The 23,821-nt window shown below is 37.8% G+C and overlaps 1 protein-coding gene across 1 annotated transcript in view; it reads left to right on the forward strand.

Moving 5' to 3' along the window:
- The window catches only part of LOC126161818 (coiled-coil domain-containing protein 174), a 64,399-nt gene extending 41,454 nt beyond the window's left edge, over positions 1-22,945 (forward strand). Inside the window, exons 6-8 of the mRNA XM_049917918.1 lie at positions 4,837-4,956; positions 19,466-19,615; positions 21,017-22,945. Of these exons, the coding sequence (XP_049773875.1) occupies positions 4,837-4,956; positions 19,466-19,615; positions 21,017-21,456 (710 nt within the window). The 3' untranslated portion in view covers positions 21,457-22,945. The remainder of the gene's footprint in view (positions 1-4,836; positions 4,957-19,465; positions 19,616-21,016) is intronic.
- The last annotated feature ends 876 nt before the right edge of the window (positions 22,946-23,821 follow it).

Genomic DNA, 23,821 nt, shown 5'->3' on the forward strand with positions numbered 1-23,821 from the left:
TGAAAATAAAAATAAAGAACTGAACAAACTTTGTACAAGATCTTTGATGTGCAGTGGAGGACACCAAACCAAAATATAAAAAAAAGGATGGTTATAAATTAGCAGAACCAAAAACCCCGTTGACTCACTGTACTTCGGTTTACTGAAAAACATAGAAAACATGTGAGTTTCAGTTCTTCAGACGTTAATGAAGTGTTATAATTTATTTGTCATTTTAAAAATAGGAGTGTTAATTTTTTTCCAGTTAATGTTTAATTAGTTACTGGATTTTGTTTGATCTCATTCAGGGGTAATGGTTTCACAAAGGTTGGGAACCATTGCTGTGGATAATGGTCTGGTTCCCCTTTACTCCTTCTAAATAGTGATGGGAGCTGACAGCATTGTTTTCAAAGGCAAGTGATTTCAACAGGATGGCCAATATTTCAGGAAATAAGGTTTAACAGCTGTAGCAGGAAGCAGCGGTTTTCTTAGCTCTGTTCGTGGAAGCAGGAGATGGCCAGTGGAAATATTTGTATTCTGTTCTTGGGTCTGACTGGCCTAAGTCCTGAATGTTGTTATAATTTCCTGGAGCAGTTTTGAAGCTCATGGAATCAGAAGTCCACTGGCAACCAATGTGGGGTTCATGAGATAGGTTTTGTTGAGGTTGTGTTGCGGAGTGTGTTTCTGAAGTTGGTAGTTAGCAATCACTAAACTTGTTTTCTCAGAGCAGCTGCTTGAGAGTCGCAAGTGTGTTCCCATGTACAGGCATGGGACACAACCAGTGTTGCTGTTTAGTGAGCGTGCACCTACTTTGTTGGAAGAGGCTGCATAGTGGAGTGTGAAGCCATTAGCCAACTGGAAACATCATTTAACAAATGTGGTGGCTTTGGTGAGGTTTATTAGAAGGTAACAAACTCCATTTCATTACATTAGAAATTTGAAGTATAGAGTTCTTGTGTGTGTATTCATCCTTTTGACTTTAGATTGTTACTGTGTTTTGTTTATGGGGCAAATTACTGATGATGAGAGAAAGGGAAAAAAAATCTGTTTGAGGTGCATGTTTTGAAGGTAGTTGGATTGCTACAGGGCAAGTATTAGTGGTATAAGAGTAATGAAAATTTTAACCCTGTCCGAAGAGATTTCGGGATTTTAGCCGGTCGTCATAAATATCACTCCACAATATTTCTACTGGACACCTGCCAGTGGTCTTCAATTGGGCCACTGAAGACTGATGAAGACATTCTCTGCTCCATTCTATGTAGTGTGCTGAGAGTATTTCACACATGTGTCAGAGTCACAGTGACAGAAGGACCACATCACCTGGCAAGAGGGCTCTTTTTGGTGGAACTGTGAAGATCGGCTGTATTCAGCATTGCCAATCGCCACAGCCATTAGAGTATTCTGACGTCTTCATCTGGAGAATATCTTGGAGATGACAGGATTCCAAGCATTATCCAGCTGGTAGCCACTGTCATGGTTCATTAGATTTTCCACGATGCATATTTGAACAGATTCTTTTACAATGGAGTTCTAAAAAATGTTGCTGTAGTGAAAATTAATGTTTTGTCATACTCCAGTGAATGTCCATTGGAGATACAAAGGACCGCAATTGCAGGCTTTCTCTGTTGCAAAAGGTGAGTGTAATGTTTATGTTCGGTGCAGCGTTCTTCCACTGTGCATGTTGTTTGTTCTGTATAGGACTGGCAAGGTATTTTGTAAATTCCACCATCCACAATAACAAATCATCCATTGCTGATCCCAGCAAGTCTGAAATCTTGGATGCGGGGCGGAAAATCACTTTCACCACCATCTAAGATTTCTAACCTGCTGGGATCAGTGGAGGATAATTTGTTATTAAGGATGGTGGAAATTTACAAAATACCTTGCCAGTGTGGTATAGCTTATATAGGATAAAGAACATACATAGTGGAAGAATGCTGCACAGAACATAAACGTTCCACTCACCTTTTGCAACCCAGAAAGTCTGTAATTGCAGAACATTGTACCTCCAATGGACGTTCAGTAACTATGACAAAACATTAATTTTGGCCACAACAACATCTTATTAGGACTCCATTATGAAAGAATCCATTGAAATAAACATTGTGAAAAATCTAATGAACTATGACAGTGGCTACCAGCTGGATAATGCGTGGAATTCCATCATCTCCAAGATTTTCTCCGGACAAAGATGCCAGAATACTCCAATCGCTGCGGTGAGCAACAGTACCAATGACAGCTGATCTTCGCAGGTCCACCAGCAAGGTGGTGTGGTTCATATGTCACCATGACTCTGATGCATGCATGGCAATATTCTCAGTGCACTGCGTAGGGCAGAGTGGAGAAAGTCATTGTCAGTCTTCAATGATTGCCTGAAGATGACTGGCAGGTGTCCAGTCGAAATATCATGGAGTCAAGTTTACGATGACCGGCTGAAATTCCTAAGCCTCTTCAAACATAAATTCACCAGGAATTTTTAAATTTTACAATTTTAACCTATCTCATCAGTTAAAGTGAGACTGACCACCCTTATTTAGGCTGATAGTATTTGTGTGGCAGTGCATAGAATTAAACTGGGTCCATCAGTTAATGTTCCCGATCAGATCGGTGGATAAGAACGTCACATATGTCTCACATGCTTCACATTGCTGAGGGGGTAAATTGATTGTGACCACAGATGAGAGCGTGGTTTTGCATGATGCCACAGAGTGGGAAGTAATGTTTCACTATGTAATACTGAAAATTTTTGGTGAAAACAGTTACATTGATGGTCCAGAAAATGTATGTGTTGCTTTGGATGTGATTTAAAATATATTCCAAGACCAAAAACCATAACTGGGAATTGTCAAATACTAACATTAATATACTGTGTCGCAGTTCCTCATACAACTGTTAGAAGTTTTATAATAGAAACAATTGTCTTTTAAAATTGTTAAAGGAATACAAATTCTTTGGCTCTGACAAAATAATTTTTGTTAACTAAAACAACTGCACAAAGTCAAGATGAAATAAATTTAGTGTATGTTTATTCATAAGTATGTTATGAGAATGGGAAACTGACTTCAGAAAGAGTATGTGTGTATCCCAAAAGCTTGAATATTATTTTCTTCTTCTTCAGCACAATTGTAAATGTAGTTGGTAAGCAGACCAAGCCATCCTTCTTATATTCACCAAGCCAACCTTTTTATATTCATTTTGAGGGTCAAATTAGAGTTTCTTGCTTTCTGTGCATTAAAATAAATGCATTAGGAGTATTTAGATGATTTATAATAAAATGAGTAGAGTATGTTTGTAGGAAAATATTGAAACGGAAAATGCAACACTCTTTTGCTGCAAAATATCCATACAAAACAGATCAGTGATTAAATTGCAGCATGTGCTTTTTGCACTATTTAGAACACCCACAAAATAACACGATGATTTTGATAAATTTTAGAAACTGGATACTTACTTAAAATGAATGCTTTGCCTCCCCTTCATGTCTGCAAAATAACACTGAATGAGCGCATAATCAGTTGAAATACAATCTCCATAATTTTCACATCTTGCCAAAAAGACAGTACCAACAGCGATGTGTAAGTGCTTCAGGCTTATCCAAGTCATCATATTAGCAGAAAAAATAGGAAAAAAATTACCTTTGTGAGCAGATGGAGGTGAAAGAAACCATTTTGCTGTGAAACACTATATCTTATTGTGTGTCGAAAGTGAAAGATATATTCTCCACTAGACGAATGCCAAGATGACTCCTGCTAATAGGTCATGGTCAGCACCTTCCTCCCCTTTTCTTACCCATGATTGAAACTTATAAAATGATTTAAATTCTTATACTGTATTATTATTATTGTTATTATTATTATTATCATCCTATCATTTCATAGTTCCATACTTTGTATTGTTTTATTTTCTTTCAGTAGGGTGTGTGTGTGTGTGTGTGTGTGTGTGTGTGTGTGTGTGTGTGTTTTGGAATATTACATGCATTGTGTTGCTGCCATATGTATCCAGTTGGATTAAATTAAATAAATAACAAATAGGAATCTGGACAGTGATGTGCCCATGCTTGAGCACCAATGGAATTCTGCAGAGTTAGTTTTCTGCTTGATACCACGTAAGAGTACATATTCTTTTGCTGTTATGCTGTGCTTGGTAATTCATATCTGAACATGCTAGATTATTTTTTACCACATCTAAACACACATTGTGAAGATTGTTGGTGGTATCTTTGCCCTTCTCAATTTAAACATATATGTAAAATATTTCCTGATTAGTTTTTTTTATGTTGGGTCAAACATAGTACAAATTGAGACATTCATTTTCTCTTTTGGGAGAAAAATGGGTGAAAAAAGAGCAGAAACCAGAAGGATGACTCATTTAGAACTTGCAGCTGTTTGATAAAGAGGATTACTGTAAACAGACTCCAACACCAGAATGTTTTGCATTCTGATATTTCTTTCTATCTTGAATTTAATCCTTCTCAGCCAACCTGGTGCCATTAACCATGGAACGTTAAGCACTAATCTTCCAACCATTCTTATTCTTTCCTTCCACTCTTCTATTCTCACAAACTCTCCCTGTTTTAATGTTCTCAAGGCTCTAGATCCATCTTTAAAGGTTTTATGCTTCTGCTTGAGATGCTGCTATCAATGAGTGTCCCTTTACATTGTTTTATTATTACTTAAACTTAATGACTATTGTGACACATACAAATCTGCTAGTAGTTGACAGCAATATTTAGAAAAAGCCTAATGTTTGGCTTCTGAGTTGAAGAGTGTAAAATTCCAAAGTGTCTGTTTAAATTTAAGAATATCTTTCTCATTTGTTGTACATTACATAACAAATATGGTTTTCACTTACAACCAGTGTCGGAGATAGCTTCATCCATCCTCACTCCTGTCCAGGCTGCAATGGAAGCTACTCAGAAGGATGTCTTAGCACGAAGAACAGAACAGTTAGAAAACAGGGAAAAGGAGGAGGAAACTGGTAAGCTATGTGTGCAGCATTCACGTTCATATTAGAATAAGTAAGAATTGTTTAATATTTTTGAATTCAAGTTATTGTGTTTCCTTCCATTTTTATGCTCTCTCATGTCAGTGCATTATGTCTCTCTTTACGTATTTCAAATATTTTGTGTGGTCAGATATTTGAGCCATTAATTTCCATGCATGTGTGAATATATTGGATTGTCAGTATACCTCCTTGATGAAAAACAGGAGTAGGCACACTTAAGAAATCCACTGGTCACAGAATTGTGAAAGTATTACTTTTCTCTGGCAGTTAGCAGCAAACCTGCATGTTATTACATACAGTCTTATGCTAATAAGAAAATAATGCCAACATGAAAATACAATCAAATATGAAAGACTTCTGGGAACAAACTGATTAAAAAAGGATTTGCTTCTCAAAAATCAATTTCTGTATTTTGTTGAAGGTTTATATTCATGAAAGGGACATTATGGGGCTACTCTGCCCTCTTAAGATATTCTACATACTTATAGGACTTGTAAGTCACTGCTCAAACATCAGTTTGCTAAAGCAGTACAGTACTATTCCCAAACAAATGAAAATAAAGGTGCCTTCGAAAATCTGAAGATTTTAGAGGACTTTTAAGTACAAAACATTTCAAGCATTTTAACAGAGTTGCAATTATAGCAGAGTCTGTGATGTCGAAGTCTTGTATAATCGCGAAGTTGGTAATTATATTTTCAGCAGTAGCAGCAAGTTTTTTCACCTTTATTTGAAATCTACATTTATCTTCAAATGTAAATTCAGTTAACAAATATTGAATCACTTAAAAAAACATCTTTTTTATTATTAATTACTAATTGCATAAAAAGGAGAGTTGTGTTGTGGTCTTCAGTCTAAAGACTGGTTTTATGCAGCTCTCTATACTAATTTGTCTGTGCAAACCTCTTCATGTCTGCATAATTACTGCAAGCAACATGTGTTTGAACCTTCTTACTGTATTCAAGTCATGGTCTCCATCTACAATTTTTACCTCCCACATTTCCTTCCATTATCAAACTGACAATTCCTTGATGCCTCAGAATATGTGCTATCAATCTTTCCTTTCTTTTAGTCAAGTTGTGCCACAAATTTCTTTTTTCCTCAGATTGTTTCAGTACCTTCTCATTAGGTATTTGATTCACCCCTTCAATTTTCAACATTCTTCTGTAGCACCACATAGCAAAAGCTTTTATTCCCATTTGTCTGAACTGTTTATCAGCCATGTTTCAGTTCCATACAAGGCTATGCTCAATGCAAATACCTCAAAAAACCCTTCCTAACATTTAAATTCATATTTGATATTAATGAATTTCCCATTTTCAGAAATGTTTCTTTTACTACTAGCAGTCTGGGCCTTATATCCTCTCTACTATTTTCTACTCATATAGTGATTTTCATCTACTACTTTAAGTATCTTGTTTCCTGATCTAATACCCCCAGTATTGCCTCATTTAATTCAACTAAATTCCATTGGCCTTGTTTTACATTTGTTGATATACCGGGTGATCAAAAAGTCAGTATAAATTTGAAAACTTAATAAACCATGGAATAATGTAAATAGAGAAGTAAAAACTGACACACATTCTTGGAATGACGTGGGGTTTTATTAGAACAAAAAAAAAATTTGCTAGACGAGTGAAACATCACTTGCGCGCTTCGTTTGGTGATGATCGTTTGCTCAGCCAGCACTTTCATCATGCTTGGCCTCCCAGGTCCCCAGACCTCAGTCCGTGCGATTATGTGCTTTGGGGTTACCTGAGGTCGCAAGTGTATCGTGATCGACCGACATCTCTAGGGATGTTCCGGACATGCTTTACAGTGCTGTTCACAACATTATTCCTCGACTACAGCTATTATTGAGGAATGATGGTGGATATTGAGCATTTCCTGTAAAGAACATCATCTTTGCTTTGTCTTACTTTGTTATGCTAATTATTGCTATTCTGATCAGATGAAGCGCCATCTGTCGGACATTTTGTGAACTTTTGTATTTTTTTGGTTCTAATAAAACCCCGTGTCATTCCAAGCATGTGTGTCAATTTGTACCTCTCTATCTACATTATTCCGTGATTTATTCAGTTTTCAAATTTATACCGAGTTTTTGATCACCCGGTATATAACCTTTTTTCAAGACACTAGACATTCATTCAACTGCTCTGAAACTCCATTCATTGCCATGTCTGACAGAATTACATGATCTTTGGCAATCTTACAGACCTTTTTTTTTATCAACTCACAGTATATTAAAATTTAGTACAAATATAGAAAATATTACATAGGAAATAAAATACTTTTCTATTTATAGGAACTGAACATTATATAGTCTTCACATTTAACAATAACACCCTTTGTGCTTCTGTATCAAATTTCAGTTTACTTTTCCAATTATTAGAAATTAAAAATAGAAAAGTGTTTTTTTTAAATGTGATTCAATATTTGTTAATTAACTTTTCCACTTGAAAATAAGTACAGAATTCACACACACACACACACACACACACACACACACACACACACACACACACACAAACAAGAATGAAACCAGCAACTTCACGATTATAAGAGTTTTACGCTATGCACTCAGATTACAGTGACCCTGTTAAAATGCTCAGAATGTCTTGTGTTGAGCAGTGCTCCAAAATCTTCTAATATTTGAAGGTGATTTTTTTGAGTTTGTTTGAGAATTGATTTGGGAAATTTATATTTGGGCACTGACCTAAAAGTCCTGTAATTATGAAGAACATCTAAGAGAGTAGAGCAGCCTGTAAGATTATATTAGACCTCTGCTAGGTAACTGCAGTATGTACTGCAAACTGTTTGTAGGTGGCCTGCAAACTGTATTAATTTGGCCATACAAATATGCAAATATTAGCCACATGAATGCAATATCACACTTCAGTGATAAATCTGACTGGATCAAGTCCACCAGTCGTAGTCATGAGTTAGGTCTTGCCTCTCCAGTCCAGCTGTCTCTCCTTTAGCAAGGAGTGTATGAAGTCACCTTAGGGGAGAGGAGCACACATTGAAAAATTCCCATCATATTTAGCTACTGTAGATGATAAAGATTGCTGTGGGTTTGATGAAGAAGAATGTTCCAAGGTTGCCAGACATCTGCACACATTCACCTCAGTGCTGGCACTCAGTAATTGGACACAAGGTTTCATTTTCTAAACTCTGCAGTTGTGTCTTTTTATTTAACCACAGGCCACATGTGATCTCACCTGAATGTGATAACAGGGGCAAATTATTTCCAATAGTATTGCAACATGAGCCCAGCAAGCATTTGCTGTCAGGGTTGCTTGTTGGGCAGAATAGCATGAAACTGTTGTAACTGGCACCACAACCAAACATGAATTGTGTATTTTGCAATATTCTGCATTCTTGCTGCAACATAAATGACATTTTGTATGCTTCTTGCTTAAGGTATGTGACTTAGTGTCATCTTGCATGGTTTCAGACTATTTTTTCCATTGTAATTCAACATTTCCTCTTTGATTGTTGCTAGTCACCATACTGGATAGTCTAAAGAAGGATTGGACCTATACCACGATGAATCCAAAAATGTAAACAAAATTAAGACACTAAACAGATTTCAGTTTGGCAAGTTGCGATGTGCACTTTTGCCTTTCCTTGAAAGAAAAACATTCTGATTCTGTGCCAGTCTATGAAATCAGCTTCATTCCTTTTTATTCATGTACTGATGCATACACAATGCATCAGTAAGTCTGACATATTTTCCAGCAGTTTGATCCTTTTGTTGGATGTATCTTACAGGTTTGCATGAAATGTGTTGTTCCACTGATCGAGGAAGTGTGATGTTTGACTAACCACTTAGTTCTTTGTACTGAAACTTGCTTTACCCATATTCAATTTGAAATGACATTGTTGAAAGGCAGTGAGTAAGAAAAAAGTACAGCAAATGATACTCCAGAGTTCAACTGGATAATATGTAGCTGAAAGCAAATAAAATAAATATGTTAAAAGTTGCATACAGCAGCTATGAAATATCTAATTTAATAAGATAGTCTAAATGTCAGCACTGATCGAGGCAGGGCAGTGAGTAATATGCCAGGCTCATATAAAGGGGATACAGCTTTCAAATCCCCGTCAGCTTTCAAATCCCCATCAGCTTTCAAATCCCCATCTGGTCATTCCTATTTTCATTTCCTGTAGTTGCTGTAAATCACTTAAAGGTAATGTTAAAATGACACAGGTTGTTTTCCACCCAATCTGTTTCCACTTTGTGCTTATGCCTCATCTTTAATGACATCATAATCAATGATTAGATGTTAAATAATAAGCTTCCTATCTGTGTACTGGTAGAAATGGTAGGGCATAAATTCAGAAACACTGAAAACTATTTGTACGTAACAAAAACATATTAATTATACATTGTCTAATTATTGACTTTCCTTCTTGTGGATTGTCCCTTTCACCATAAATAGTAAAAGTACCATGCATAGCTAAAAGATATGTAAGTTATATCAGTGCTTTATGTCTTACATAGAGGAGCACTTTCACTTCTTTTTGTCACTTTTGGTTACATATATGTACATTATTTTGAACGTTTCTCTAGTTTTCAGCCAGATGTCATGTCCAGGTGATATTTCACCAACTTGACTTGTTGTCACCATCTTTATAAAGCCTCCCTCCTGCTTTCAGTCTTAGGCTGGCAGTGACTGAGCTTGACTATGCTGACAACGTGTTGGGTGAAGTGTGTGGTTGGGAGACGAGCCACAATCCTCAGTCTCTGTGCTGCAGTTGCCAGGTTTGCAATGCTGAGTTAGCATATCCCTGTGGTGGTGTCTTAGCTGTTCCATTACTGTGATGTGAGCAGATCTTTCCACAGGCTGCTGTAGTGCTTTGAGCATAAGCATGCTCAAGACTGGTTCTGAAGCCTCGCTTGGTTGGATACCGTTATCCTAATTAAAAGTTCATCATATAGCTGGATCTCTTCAGGCATTGTTAAGGCATTGTCCCTGAACCATTGACAAGGCGCCTTCATAATTCATGATATGTCCTTTAGAGATGCTCTGTGCCAGCTGACTTTGTTGGTAGTTCTTTATTTATGTGACCCTTATGCTCCACACATTTTTCCTGTACCATTCACATAGTCTGGCCTGTGTACATTATCCCACACTGGCATGGAATGTGGTAGATTCCTCGTTTCCAGAATTGTAAGCTGTCCTTAACAGACCCCAACAAGGTTTCTGTCTTGGGTTATGAGTGAAACACGCACTTGAAATTATATTTCTGGAGCACTGCTCCATTTCACTGAAATGTTCCTGATGTAATTGATAGACTCCACAGCAACAGGTTTTTGTTCTTCATCTGCAAGTTGTGTCCTAGACATGCTGGAGCTGATAGTTGCTGTAACAGTAACAGCTCTTATGGGAAATTGTGCTACAACTCCTCTGCTAAACTATCTTGGTCAGAGATTTTGCAAGCCTTGTGCACTACTGAGCATAGGACACATTTTGGTTGTGAAAAAGTGTGACAGCTGGAAGCATGCAAGTGGACAAAGATTTTGGTGGCTGAGAAGTGCAGGGCTGGGATTTTAGCAGCAGATGGGACTGAACTGAATAGAATTTATTGAATAATTCATTTGCAACAGTAACGTTGGAAGCTACAGTGGAGATTCCATCATGGCTGCAGGACCATAGCTAGGAAGGTGACCTCAGCTGCTACCAGTCATCTAATAATGAACTACAACGCCTTCCTGTAGTTGAGATTGGTATAATAATGAGGGCCCACTTAAAACATTAGTACCCTTCAAATATGACAGACAACACAACAAGATTAGAGGCTTTGAATCAAAGATATTTTGAAAAGGCTTCACTTTTGAAATTCCATAAATCAGGATGTATATGACCCGGGACAACTGGGAGATCCGGGAAAAATGCGGGAATTTTTTCATCTGGGAGAAAACCGGGAAAAACTTGGGAATTTTTTAGAATTCCAGGAAGTTTTCATTGTTTTAGTTTTCAGTTAAATTTTTGTGATTCTGACTGGTAAGAACCAATACTCTAACAAAGGACACTACTGTATCCTGCTTGAGAGAAAAAAAAAAGTTGCAAAGTAAATGTGCAATATACAACAACAAAACGTAATGCTCTTACAAGCATGTGCCAACTGCAAAGTGTGTCAAAGGCTTTAGAAAGACTATACAATCCTTCCTAACAACAAATTGCCTCTGATGAGCGTGACGTGACAACTGTTTACATTAGATTCGTTTGAGTAGTTGCGGGCGGGCTCTTACGCGTGCGCAATTGAGTCACGTATGAGTGGTACTAGATTGTGGTAGTACCTTCTCCCACTTCTGGCTAAAGATGTGTGGCTGGGCACCATTATCTTATATTGTCCCATTTCGGAAATATCGTAGAACCGGGGCTGATGCACAGAGCAGTCTGAGTTGTAGTGAGAAGGTGAGTAGTCTCCATGTGACCTGTGTTTACGTTTAGTGATTTTGCTGTTTCCTCTTCATTTATTGCTCTCACATTAAATGAAAACAAAATAGACTTCTGTAGCCAGGAACTATCAAATGAATTAAAATATGTTATTAGTTTCAGGTTTTATTTCCACCTTTCTGACAGTCGAGCATTAATCGCATTGCAGAACGATGAAGTTATTTTTGTCAGTTTGCTAAAGAGATTTGGCTTTTTTTAATCTTTTGCACCGAGGCAGTCAATTTATTTGAAACGAAGTGTTTAATTTCAAACTGTTGGCCAGTTTCAACTGTTCGCTGCATTTCAAGTACATGTTTTCCATCTTCTAGCTCATATGGCATTATGCCATAATAAAGTACCAAACATGAGATAATACAGTACTGGCACACAAGAAAATTTACATCCGAGTCTGGATATACGAATGTGCACTTTAAGCCGAATTGTGCATTTTAGTACGGTCCAAGAAATTCCGATGCTCTTGAAGTATCCTCTGATGTCTTGTTTCTTTTATGACATAATGCAAGATCTTTTAATGTTTTAAATGTACGAACATGTGGGCTTCTTGCATCATCGTAGCTGTGCAAGCACAGTGACGCCTGTTATCTGGCACTCTGTGGCAACTGCTGAAACGAACCAATTTCTTACAGGTCACGGGAAAATATTGTGAATGGTGGTTTGAAAAGCGTTACTTTCAAAGTAAATTTCCTTTTATGCAAGATGAACTATGTGCGAGAATGTACGATGAATTTCTTAATCACAGAGGGTTTGACTTTCATTTAAAAATCAAGTCTTTGAGGACGGCCGTCTAGAAGAATTTCAAGCGCAGTAGATCAGACATTTACGTCGTTATTAAAAATTTTACTGGCACATTTGTGTGATGTATCTTAAAAGTGTAACACGCGCAAAAAAGATCAACATTATATGTGGAAGCTTAGCTTCTCTTGCAGCTTATTAATCTTAGAGACCAATATAATATGTGAAAGCTTTGTTTTTCTTGTAGCAACACCATGTATATTAATTTAAACCATTAACTTTTCTCATTTGTGTGCTCGCGCTACTTAAGAGTGATTTTGCTAATGGCTGACTACATCATGTGTCCTATGCTGTCATCAGCTGGCGAGATCATGTGACATGAGCTATGACTGGCTTACTAAAGCGCATAGCAATCTCAATTTCAGTGCTTCGGAAAGTAACATGCAGTGTTTATTGGAATTCGAATTTTACCTTTGTAACATGAAAATATGCAGCGTACTTGTTGCTGCACATCAAAGATCTTCTGTCACTTAACACAGAAAAAGTGTATTTGCAACTGGGAAATCTGGGAAAAATCTGGGAATTATTTTTCCTTGTCCATGTATACACCCTGTAAATGCAATATGAAAGTATTTACATAGTCTTTTAAAAAAGAACTCTCTGTAACTGACAGAGTCTCATTTAATTAAAAATGTAGAACTGACTCCAAATTCTGCCGTTCGTTGAAAAGTTAACTTTAATCACATAACAATGAAAATGCATTTTAAATGATCAGTATCAACACTTTACTTTTCTTTACCAAGTTTCCACCTTAAAATATCCAAAACAAGTGAGTTTCAACTACGTTCAATTTATTCTTGTCTACGAGAACTACCCTAGCATAACAATTTACACTACTTACACTACATTTAACAAACCATAACATTTTACACCGCGTATGAAAACTTATGTAACTCTGATCACTAATCACCACAGGACAACACAACACAGAGCTATGAGTGCACCACCTTAATGGTAGACTGTTAAGCGCTATGCTTTCTGCATGCAAAAACATCAGCCCACTAGTTATTTCTCATGCAGCAGAACATAAATACTTTACACACCTTAAGATAGATATATTTTGAAATAGGCCAGCTTAGCAGCACTAGATATGCATAGATACCATTGAAGTTAGATAACTAAGGAGCATTATGCACCACACCTAACTTATTATTAATTGTACTTTTAATTAACTCTCACTGGCAGTGAATATCAAAAGGCCATCCGATTGCTGCCTTATCACAAATTACCAAATCATCGGTTCTTTGCGCCCATTGAGTGTGGCAAACTGTCAATACATTTTCTTGTATATTTCACCAGGATACAAAAGATTGGAATAAAGCCGAAATAATCCTAATATGTAAGAAAGGTAATACTAAAGATATAAACTATTGCCCTATTAGCCTCCTGTCTATACTGTACAAGGTTTTTATTGGAATCCTGACTATCAGATAGAGCACTACACTCATCCTGGCCCAACCCATTAAATAAGCTGGGTCACGTGCAGTGTTTAGCGCAGTTGATTGTACCCTTACGCTGAGTGAAAGAATTAGTAGAACTAATGAGTAACATCTACCTCTTTGACTTGCCTTCATAATTTTTGAAAAGCCAATTGATTCAGTCACCCACCTGTGTTTGAGACCCTAACAGAACAAACAATAGAGTAGGTATATACTAAAATATTGTACAACATATACAAAACCTCCACAGTGTTTACGAATGTAGTTGATGAAACTAATAAATTTCCCATTGAAAAGGTTGCGAAACAAGGTGACTGTATCTCCAAAACTATTTTTAACAGTCTCTTAAAAAGCAATGTCTAAATTGGATTGGAAAACAAAGGGAATCCAAATTCTGCAAAAGAGATTAAATATCCTGAGGTTCACCACTGATGCTGTTCAGTTTGCAAATAGTATAGCAGAACTTTGTGAAATTGCATTAGCCTGCTCTGAACTTGGCCTAAAAATACAGTATAATAAAACTAAGATCATGATGAATGAATGGATACCAGAGGGAAGTATGCAACTGCAAAGGATCACGGAATATATCTGTCTGGATCAGCTGCTAAATGTGAAAGAAGATATAAAACCAGAAATATTTCAACATATTAATTTAGTCTGGAAACTGCACAGAGAAAGACAGGAAGAAAACAGTTGATATCAGACATAACAAAGTCAGTGACATAATGGAAAGAATGAATATCTTGAAAAGGCAGTGGGCTGGTCATGTCCCATGAAGAAAAGATGCCAGGTGGTCAAAACAAGTACTAGACTGGAGCCCAGTTTACCAAAAAAGACAGAGACTTAAGAAATACAACCAGATTGAATTAGCAATGTAAAGTTCAAGATCAACAGAAATGGAAGAAGCTGCAGGGATCCTATGTTGAACACAAACTCAGAAGCCACACCACAAAGTGTTCAAACTGGTTGATGATGAAGATGATAATGTGATGACATAAGGGTTGTAATACTTTCACAGGGTCAATCCTCCACTTTTAACTCACGTATGGTACCGGAAAAACAAGTCTGAGCAAGAATTGCAAATATGGTCTTGCTCAATCAACACACATGTATAAATGTGTAATTATAGGAGTGTAAAATGTCCCCATAGGACACTTACAGCTGTGAGCACATATAGGGAGAGAATTAATAGCACATGGCTTCCTATTAATACCAAGTCAGACAAACAGAATAACAGCAACACCATGTGACACTGCTTCAACAACTGACATGGGCCGCACTTCCATGCAAGTACGTGACGTCAGACACACACAACACTGACCTTGTTCCGTAGCTTTTGATGGTCCACATAACCCACCATAGGAAGCCCATAGTTAATTTGCAGCACTGCTGTCCAGTAGCTTCCACAAAATTTTGGTCCTGATTGCTGCACAAACAGTAGTACCTTTTTTCAGTATATTTTCCCTAACACTTGCCAAAACAGTGAAGTCAAGGAGTTCACAGTGACAACAGTGAACAAAATTCAGATGGAAGAGCACTCACAATTTCGCCAACCAGTGTGTGTGTGTGTGTGTCTACAAAAAGCTACCACGAACTGTGGTGATGACGCTGAATAGAAATAACAGCAGACCCAAGGTACAACACAAAACCAATCAACTCAGCATAAATGAAGCAACAGTCTTCATTTAACAACCAGGTATCCCACCTTTTGTAATATCCTCCTATCAAAACCGATAATTCAAACAAATCGTGTGGAAACCAAGGTGCAAGAACTGGAGCTGTACAATTTGGCCATGGACATCAAGTATTAACACTTTGCCCTATTATGTCCAAGCCACACCTCACTACACTACAGAGAAGCCTCACTTGCACCAAGTCACAGGGCCAATAGACGGCTCCTCACCTCAGCTGTGTGCCACACATCTGCCACAGAGGAAGCCCCCTTTGACAGCCTAGAAGCTAATTGCCAGTCAGCACCCCCAAGAGTTGCAGCTACCAAGCAGGCACGCGAATTAAAATCGCTAAGAGTGATGGATATCCAGCACACAAGTACAAACTTCTATGTGTTGTTTCACAGTAAATGCTGAGGAGTTGGTTATTTTCTTATGTCTCAGTCGTGAATATGACATTTGGTGTAGCGAGTTCCGATGTTGCTAACGGTCTTGTAGGTCATGTTGCCCATGCAGCCAGATTTTGAACATATCATCTACGTATTAGAAGAAATGTCAGGACTTGCAGACCGCTGGCTGTAGTGCTTCTTCTTCAAGCGCCTCCATCAATTTGTGGGCCACCACTGGTAATAGCAGACAGCCTTCAACACTCTGCTAGCTTGATTGTAGTAATTCCTATCAAGCAGAACATAAGTAGGACACGAGCACAAATTCAAAAAGTTTTGTTAATGATGGCTCAAAGTTTATCTATGAGGTTTAAGAGGTACCCTAATAAAGAGGGAAACCACATCAAAGCTCAACTTGATATTTTCTTGCCCTAGTCAGTTATTCTGAAGTGTATGAATGTGTGATGTCTATTCTTTTGGACATATCTGAAAGAACAGACACCATGCATTCATATAATGATGAACAATTGAGCTACCTTCTTCAGTGCAGATGCACAGGTATGTCCGACCTCCTGCGGGAATCTCAGAGTACCGAGTATGGAGGAAATGGACAGGGACTGTGGATAGGTGACGTTCGGTGGGAATGTGTGTCGGCTGTGAAGCATGCTGAGATAGTCTGTGGAGTTGGGGTAACACTGTGTCCCAAATGGCACAGTCGTTAATACACCTACCTAGTAAGCAGGAAATCCTATGTTTGAATCCCGGTCCAGCACACATTTTCACTCATCACCACTGATTCTAAGTAATATCCCAATGCATCTGACATCAGTTTTGCTTTCCCATTCCTTTCCTTCCCCCCCCCCCCCCCTCCCCCTCTCCACCTTCAATTTACATATAATATTCTGAAGTAGCTGGATGAATTGCACTGAATTCCATATTTGGTACCAGCATTTGCTTTAATGGGGCTGAATATTGCTGTCAGGTATTTTTCTTGTTCATATGTTTATTGTGCCAGTGTTACTTACAATAGCACAGGGTGAGGTTCCTTCTTTATGGATTTTAGGTAGTCTGTTAAATGTACATCTACATACATACTGCCAGTGCACCATCATATTCTGCAAGCTGCTGTATGGTGCATTGCGGAGGGTACCTTGTGTCACTACCGGTTCTCTAAATTTTTTTTCATTAGTGTTTTGTGAAATTCCTCCAGGAGTTCCCATTTGAGATCATGAACTATCTCCATAATACTCACTTATTGAGGGGACCTACCAGTAACAGATCTAGCAGCCTGTCTCCGAATTGCTTCAATGTCTTCCTTTAACCTGATATGGTTGGAATCCCATACAATTGAGCAATGCTCAAGAATGGTGCACCAGTGTTCTATACATAATATCCTTTACAGATAAACCACACTATCCTAAAACTCTCACAGTAAACCGAAGTTGACCATTCGCCCCCTCCTACTACTGTACTTATACCCTAATTCCATTTAATATCGCTCTGCAACATTACTCCTAGACATTTAATTGATGTGACCATGTCAAGAAGCACCCTGGGAATACTGTATTCAGGTATTATGACATTGTTGATCCTGATAATCTGCATTAATTTACATTTTTCTACATTTAAAGCAAGCTGCCATTCATCACACGCATGTCTAGGAGGCACAACTGCTTGTGGACCAAGTCTTTTTACCATCTTATCTTGGAAAGTCTTGTGCAGAAGGTTGTTGGCCTTCTTCTTCAATTTGCATCTACTGTAGGTATTACACTCTAATTGGCCATACATTTTCTGCTTATATACTTGAAGCAGTAGCGGGAGTGTAGAATTTCCTTTATCTGCTGGGAGGATTTATGTCTTTCAGAATCTTGGTGAAGGCATTTAAGAATTTTTCTTTCTTCTCTAGAGAACATTGCCTTCGGGGGAATGGGCCTTACAAGTGTATACATGTTTCTTGCTGTATTTCCTTCACTGCATCTCATTGGAGGGAAAGATCAACTTGTTCCAGCACTAATAAAATTTGCCTTTTGTTGTGTTGCCAGATTCACTGCAAAATTTAGTCCCTTTCCTATTACAGTTAATTTAACATTGTCAATTTTTTTCTCTCTCTACAGTTGATAACAGTTATCAATGTTCTTTACATGTTGGTTTAGTCACAAGACATTCATATTTTGTGGCTATCTGCATGTTGCCAGTTGCTGTGGTATGTTAGCTTGAGATCAACAGACTGGATCTATAGTCTTCCACACATGAAGAGAGAGTTGTTGATTCCATCTGCAGGTGAAACAGGCCAACACATTCTGGGATTGCATCCTGAAATAATCTGAAGAGACCCAGCTACGTAATAAACTTATAAATGACAGTGGTTTCCAAATAAGTAAGGCTTGGTATCCAGTCTTGACTGTGGCCAAAGTGCAATGGCACTCTGTGGAAAGATTCATTTGGACTCAGCTATTGAACATCTAAGACCACACTACATAGACACACATCCTATTCATCAGCAATGTTCTGACCCTGATGGTGGCAGCATAGAGACTGATGACCACAACTCATGTCCCGACTGCACCTTTTCCCTGCCACCTCACCAACAGAGCCACTGCCTGGCAGTCCTACTACCCTGTGACTGACAGCAAGAGGGTGGGGATACAATGACCCAATGGAAAATAGTTATCAAGATCTCCCAAGGATGATAACAGGTCTACTTGCTAAAGTATCACACCAACTTGATGATGACTACAGGCTGAATATACGAGAAGGATTCAGAATTATGATGCTTGGGGAAAATTTAAAATCAGACATATTTATATTATCATTCATTTTAATATACTGCTTTTCACTACATATGTTTTGCATTTTTCAGTTCTGTTTTCTTTTTCTCTCTAGAGATGTGAAATCAACTTGAATGGTTACTTTCTGAAAGATTGAAACAGCATTATAGACCATGACTGAAACCTATAGGTTGTTTTTTCATGTGCAACTTGCACAAGTCTCAAAAGCTGACACGTAGTTGCAGTCTACAAGTACAAATTCCCCCACCTTTTCTATTTCCACACAGGCTCTTAGGACTATGGCGCCTTGAACAGAAGGGCCCAGTCACAGCTCAAACTTGATTCCGGAATGATTTTGTTAATAATTCCTTCTCAGTTGCTGTAGCCATCTGATATTGGATATAGGGTAGTTGGAGATAATTTTATGGTGAAATCTGTAGACAGTGTGAAAATTGCTGGTAAGACTTAGACACAATTTAAATATCTCAACAATAGATGTTTAGATTTAATTCACAACACCAAACACTTAGCTTACTCTGCCAGTATGTTGAAAACCATAGTGATAGACAAGTAAAAGGTGTAAAATTACAAAAACATCACACATTCATAAATATTATGTCATGTTTAGTTCATTAAGGCAATATTATGTGTAATCAAAAGTAATGAAGAATGGCTAGCCACATGTACCCTGCCCCCACGTCACAGAGGTGTGTACTGCAGAAATGATAAGAATAGGCAAAAATTATATGAGCTTGATTTCTATTTACTATGAAGCACACACTGAGGAATGTTTTCCATTTCTGTTTATTAAATGTGACTTACTAATAGTGTACTAATAAATGCCTTCCTCTCCATTATACCAGAATATCTGAGAAGATTAACTGACAGTAATAAATGACTTACAGATCTATAACATCCTTTTGGAAACATTATGATTCACAGCACTTTCCTTTGTTGTTTCAGAAGGTGCTGTCATAGGACCAACATATGTGAGGACCAAGCAACAGGAGGAGGAGAAGGAGGGGGAGGAGGATGATTTGATACGGAGGTCTCATATCCGTCCCTGGGATGAAGGAAAAGAGGGTATTGCTTCTAAATATCATAACGGATTTGGTAAGTAATTAATGTCTTTATTATGAGTAAGGGATTGTGGATATTTTAAGTTAGGTAAGGTGACTGAAATATGAATAGTTTGAGGGCCAATGTACTTATTGCATGTATTGTATAATACAGGCACTTTATCTGTGGCTGTGCATTTTTACTGACAATTCAGTATTGGTCATACCAGTACAAAATACTGTACCAGACCTACAGGTCAGTTGGTAATTCATGATCGTCTCAAACTGGTCACTCTTCCTGTGGTTACATAAGATTTTCCAGTGCTATAGCTGAAGAATTTGTGTCATCAGGGCACGTACAGTAAATTTTACAAATGGACTGTTTGTGTAGGTGAGAATCATAGGGTAAGGAGGGAGACATAGTTGGGAAATCATGGGACTGTGCCATATGTTTAATACAGAGCTTGAATGCCTGATCAAAGATTATTTTGAGAGACATGTAAATTATCCTTGGTATTATTGACCTCATTTGAGGGCTTGACTTGAGAAAGCCACATCTTTGTAATATCATCTGATGAAAATACTAACATTAGAAACATTAGCTTATCAATCTTGAATTCCTCTAGAAACATAAGTAGCCCAAACTTACTGCAGAAAAAAAACTCTGAAATTTGTATTGAACTGCAGACTCACTTGAGAACTGAGAATACACTAAGCTTCATGTTGCTTTCTGCATTTATATAGAAAACAATGTGACACTTTTAACAACATACTGGAAATTGCTGTACAGTTGGCTTTTCTGTCTGGACATCTCTAAGTACCCGGTCTTGATCAGGGCCACAGTATATACCAGAGACAACATTTTTTGACAGTCGTAGGAATGGGGATTATGAAAATATGTTTCCAAACTTGTACTGTTCTCCGTTTCTTGATCTCGCTTTTCAGATATCACATCGTTTTATAAGATGTTCCACAAGAAGGAGCATCCTGTATCTTATTATGCTTTCTTTACATGTTAATTTATGATTCAGAATAAGGCAGTCCTACTTTTATACACTTGACTTATGAAGTCGATGTGCATCTTTCTTGATTGTACAAATCGACCCATGAAAAAGAATTGTGACTCCCAAAACCTTTCAGTTAAACAACCATTCATGCTGATATCACAGATGTTTCTGGATTCTGTGTGTGCATCAGATTTAATTGTAAATTTCTGTTCAATAGTAAGATAATGGCAGTTCAATGTAATTGCAGAAATGAAGTGGAAAACTTCCGCTCCCTTCCCCTCCAAGTTTTGTTGTTGTTCTTGTGAACCACCTTTCACCTCATGTTTAAACATGTCTGACAATTTGCATTTGTAGTAAGTTGTTTCCTAGAAAGAAAATGTTGTTTGTGGTAAAATTGTAGTAAGCATTATTTCCTTCATGCTGCTTTTATAATTGTATTACTCTTTCAGTGCGATCTGCAGAAAAGGACGTTATGTCACAAGAAAAGTGGATAGAAAAGAAGAGGGAGGAACGACAGCAGGAATTTTCTCCACTACAAGAGCCAGACAAGCCAGGTGTGAATCTTGTTGAGGAATCACTTCCAGCTGCATCAAAAAATACTCTGTTCTTCTCCTCAAGGAAAAAAGTGTTCTCAAATCCAACTCCTTCTCATAACAAATTAATCAACAAATTTCAGAACAGTGATGCTGCTGAAGTAGGTTCTCATGCTGTTTCATATGCTCCCCCCATAAGTGAAACTGGAAATCATCCTACATTAAATACAGATCCATATGCTGGTATGTCTCCGGCTGAAATTTCTGAAGCAGTGGAAGCAGGTCTGAAATACCTCAGGCAGAAAGCAGAGGAGAAACAAACAAAGCCAGAGAAGGGTCTTATGAGCATTGTTTAAATATGAAAGCTGTCTGGCTATTAATCACTGATTACATTTTTCATTGATAAAAACATTCTTGATAAGTTATTGCCTGGTACAAGTCATATTTTCCTAGAAAATGGCACCATTGTCCAAACACATATTCAGGTCCCATCATTGATGTAAAGTATTGTGTTGTTAGATCTTTTTAAGTACAGAAGTAGATGGAAGCTGTGAGCCTTAGATTCTTGCTGTGTGACAAATGGTTGAACATTTGCATGGAATTTTCCAAGGAGCCTCTATGATGACTTCCATGTGTGCCCAAGTGCTATCAGGAAACAGGATGATTCCACTTCTCATTATCTCCTTCCTTTTATTTTGTAAGGCCCATCAAAGGCATTGCCAAGTTTGACAGCAAACTTCAGTTTATACACTGCCTTGCCTGTCAGGAAACAAAAGATTGTATGCTTGTCTTTGTTGAAATTGACTTTTTGGGTTTATTAGCATTCATGGAAAACATGTATTTCTACCATTGCATTGTTTGTTGACTAATTTGAAACCTTTATGTTATTGCTTAACACAACTTGACCAAGAAATGTATTCATTTTACTTAATACTGTTAGAAGAAGTCAGATGAGGGGCCCATTTATTGCTCATTCTCTTTATCAAATAAAATTCTAGTTGCCTGGCGCAAACACAGTTTCTTCTTTTCTCATGGTAGTGTCAGAGGTGCATGAATAAATGTCTGACATCAAAAAGGAATATACACAGTTCACACAGTGTGAGTTGTTGATTTGTATACTCAGCTTCCTTTATTCTTCACAAAAGCTCCTTTGAGACCACAGACATTTTACTTTTCCCATGGTTATCATCCATATTTCCTTTGACTCTCATGAACTGTCAGCACAGATTCAAAACAGTATGTCAGTACATAATATTTCTGTGAACATACATAATTGAAGACATGTACAGAAAAACGGGCTAACCTTCAAATGTAAAAGCTTAGAGATAAGTGTTGCCATCCATTGCTGGGTATGGGAACTATCAAAATTGACATTGGTCTCTCTCCTAAGTGATATCAAGGGTTGAGACCAATGTCAATTTTCATAGTTCTCATGCCTAGCAACAGATGGCAGCACTTATCTCTAAGTTTTTACATTTGAGGGCTAGTGTATTTTTCTGTGCATGTATTCAGTTTATCTATGAAGATTCACACAAGACTTACTACTTTATGCAAAGAAATCATGTCCAGTTCACACTTCACATGTTCAGCCTTAAGTGTTACCATTGAGGATTTCTTTTGGGCCAGTAAACTATGTATCTGTACTTTACAACAACCTTCACACACTTTACTTTACAACAGCCTTCATGCACTGATATTCTGAAGTCATGGATGAGATGTAGTGGTGCTGTGACCAGATGACAGACACAGCTTTCTGTATATAATGTAGATTTGTACAGTGTTAATGAAAGAAAAAAAATTTTGTTTCTTACAGAAAATTGCATGTAAAAAAAAAATAAAAAAATAAAAAACTGAAAATGGTGCTTTTTCCTTAAGTTCCTCCAGTGGCTCCTTGAACAGCACACATGTGTTGTGTGTGTGTGTGTGTGTGTGTGTGTGTGTGTGAGCGTGCCTGACAGTTCTCAGCCTTAAGTGAAGATAATCAGCCTTATATCAGTTGGAACCGATTGCCTTTCAAGCCCATTGAATGTTATATTCATCAAGTGTAATAACTGGCAAATGAGCAGAACAATAATAACCAGAGATGTTTGATTTACTTTTGTGATACAATTATAACTGTCCCAACCTCAGTAGAGTCTGTAAAATCCATAAATTGGAGTGGTAGTGAGGTCATAAACAGAAACTTTACATATAGTAACATGCAAAAGTCATATTTATTATTGAATAAATTTAAAAAAAAATCAAGCATGAGAAACATCTAAATATGATTTAAATATGAACCACGGACATTGTCCTTGGTGAGGAGTCTTGTGTGCCTCAGCGATACAGATAGCCATACCATAGGTGCAACTACAGTGGAGGGGTGTATGTTGAGAGGCCAGACAAATGTGTGGTTCCTGAAGAGGGGCAGCAGCCTTTCAGTAGTAGCAGGGGCAACAGTCGGGATGATGGACTCATCTGGCCTTGTAACACTAACCAAAACGTCCTTGCTGTGCTGGTACTGCAAACAGCTGAAAGCAAGGGGAAACTACAGCCGTAATTTTTCCCAAGGGCATGCAGCTTTACTGTATGGTCCTCTTGGGTAAAATATTCCGGAAGTAAAATAGTCCCCCATTCGGATCTCCGGGGACTACTCAAGAGGACGTCGTTATCAGGAGAAAGAAAACTGGCGTTCTACGGATCGGAGTGTGGAATGTCAGTTCCCTTAATCAAGCAGGTAGG

This window comes from Schistocerca cancellata, chromosome 2, assembly GCF_023864275.1.
Source record: "Schistocerca cancellata isolate TAMUIC-IGC-003103 chromosome 2, iqSchCanc2.1, whole genome shotgun sequence".
In the NCBI taxonomy this organism is placed as follows: Eukaryota; Metazoa; Arthropoda; class Insecta; order Orthoptera; family Acrididae; genus Schistocerca; species Schistocerca cancellata.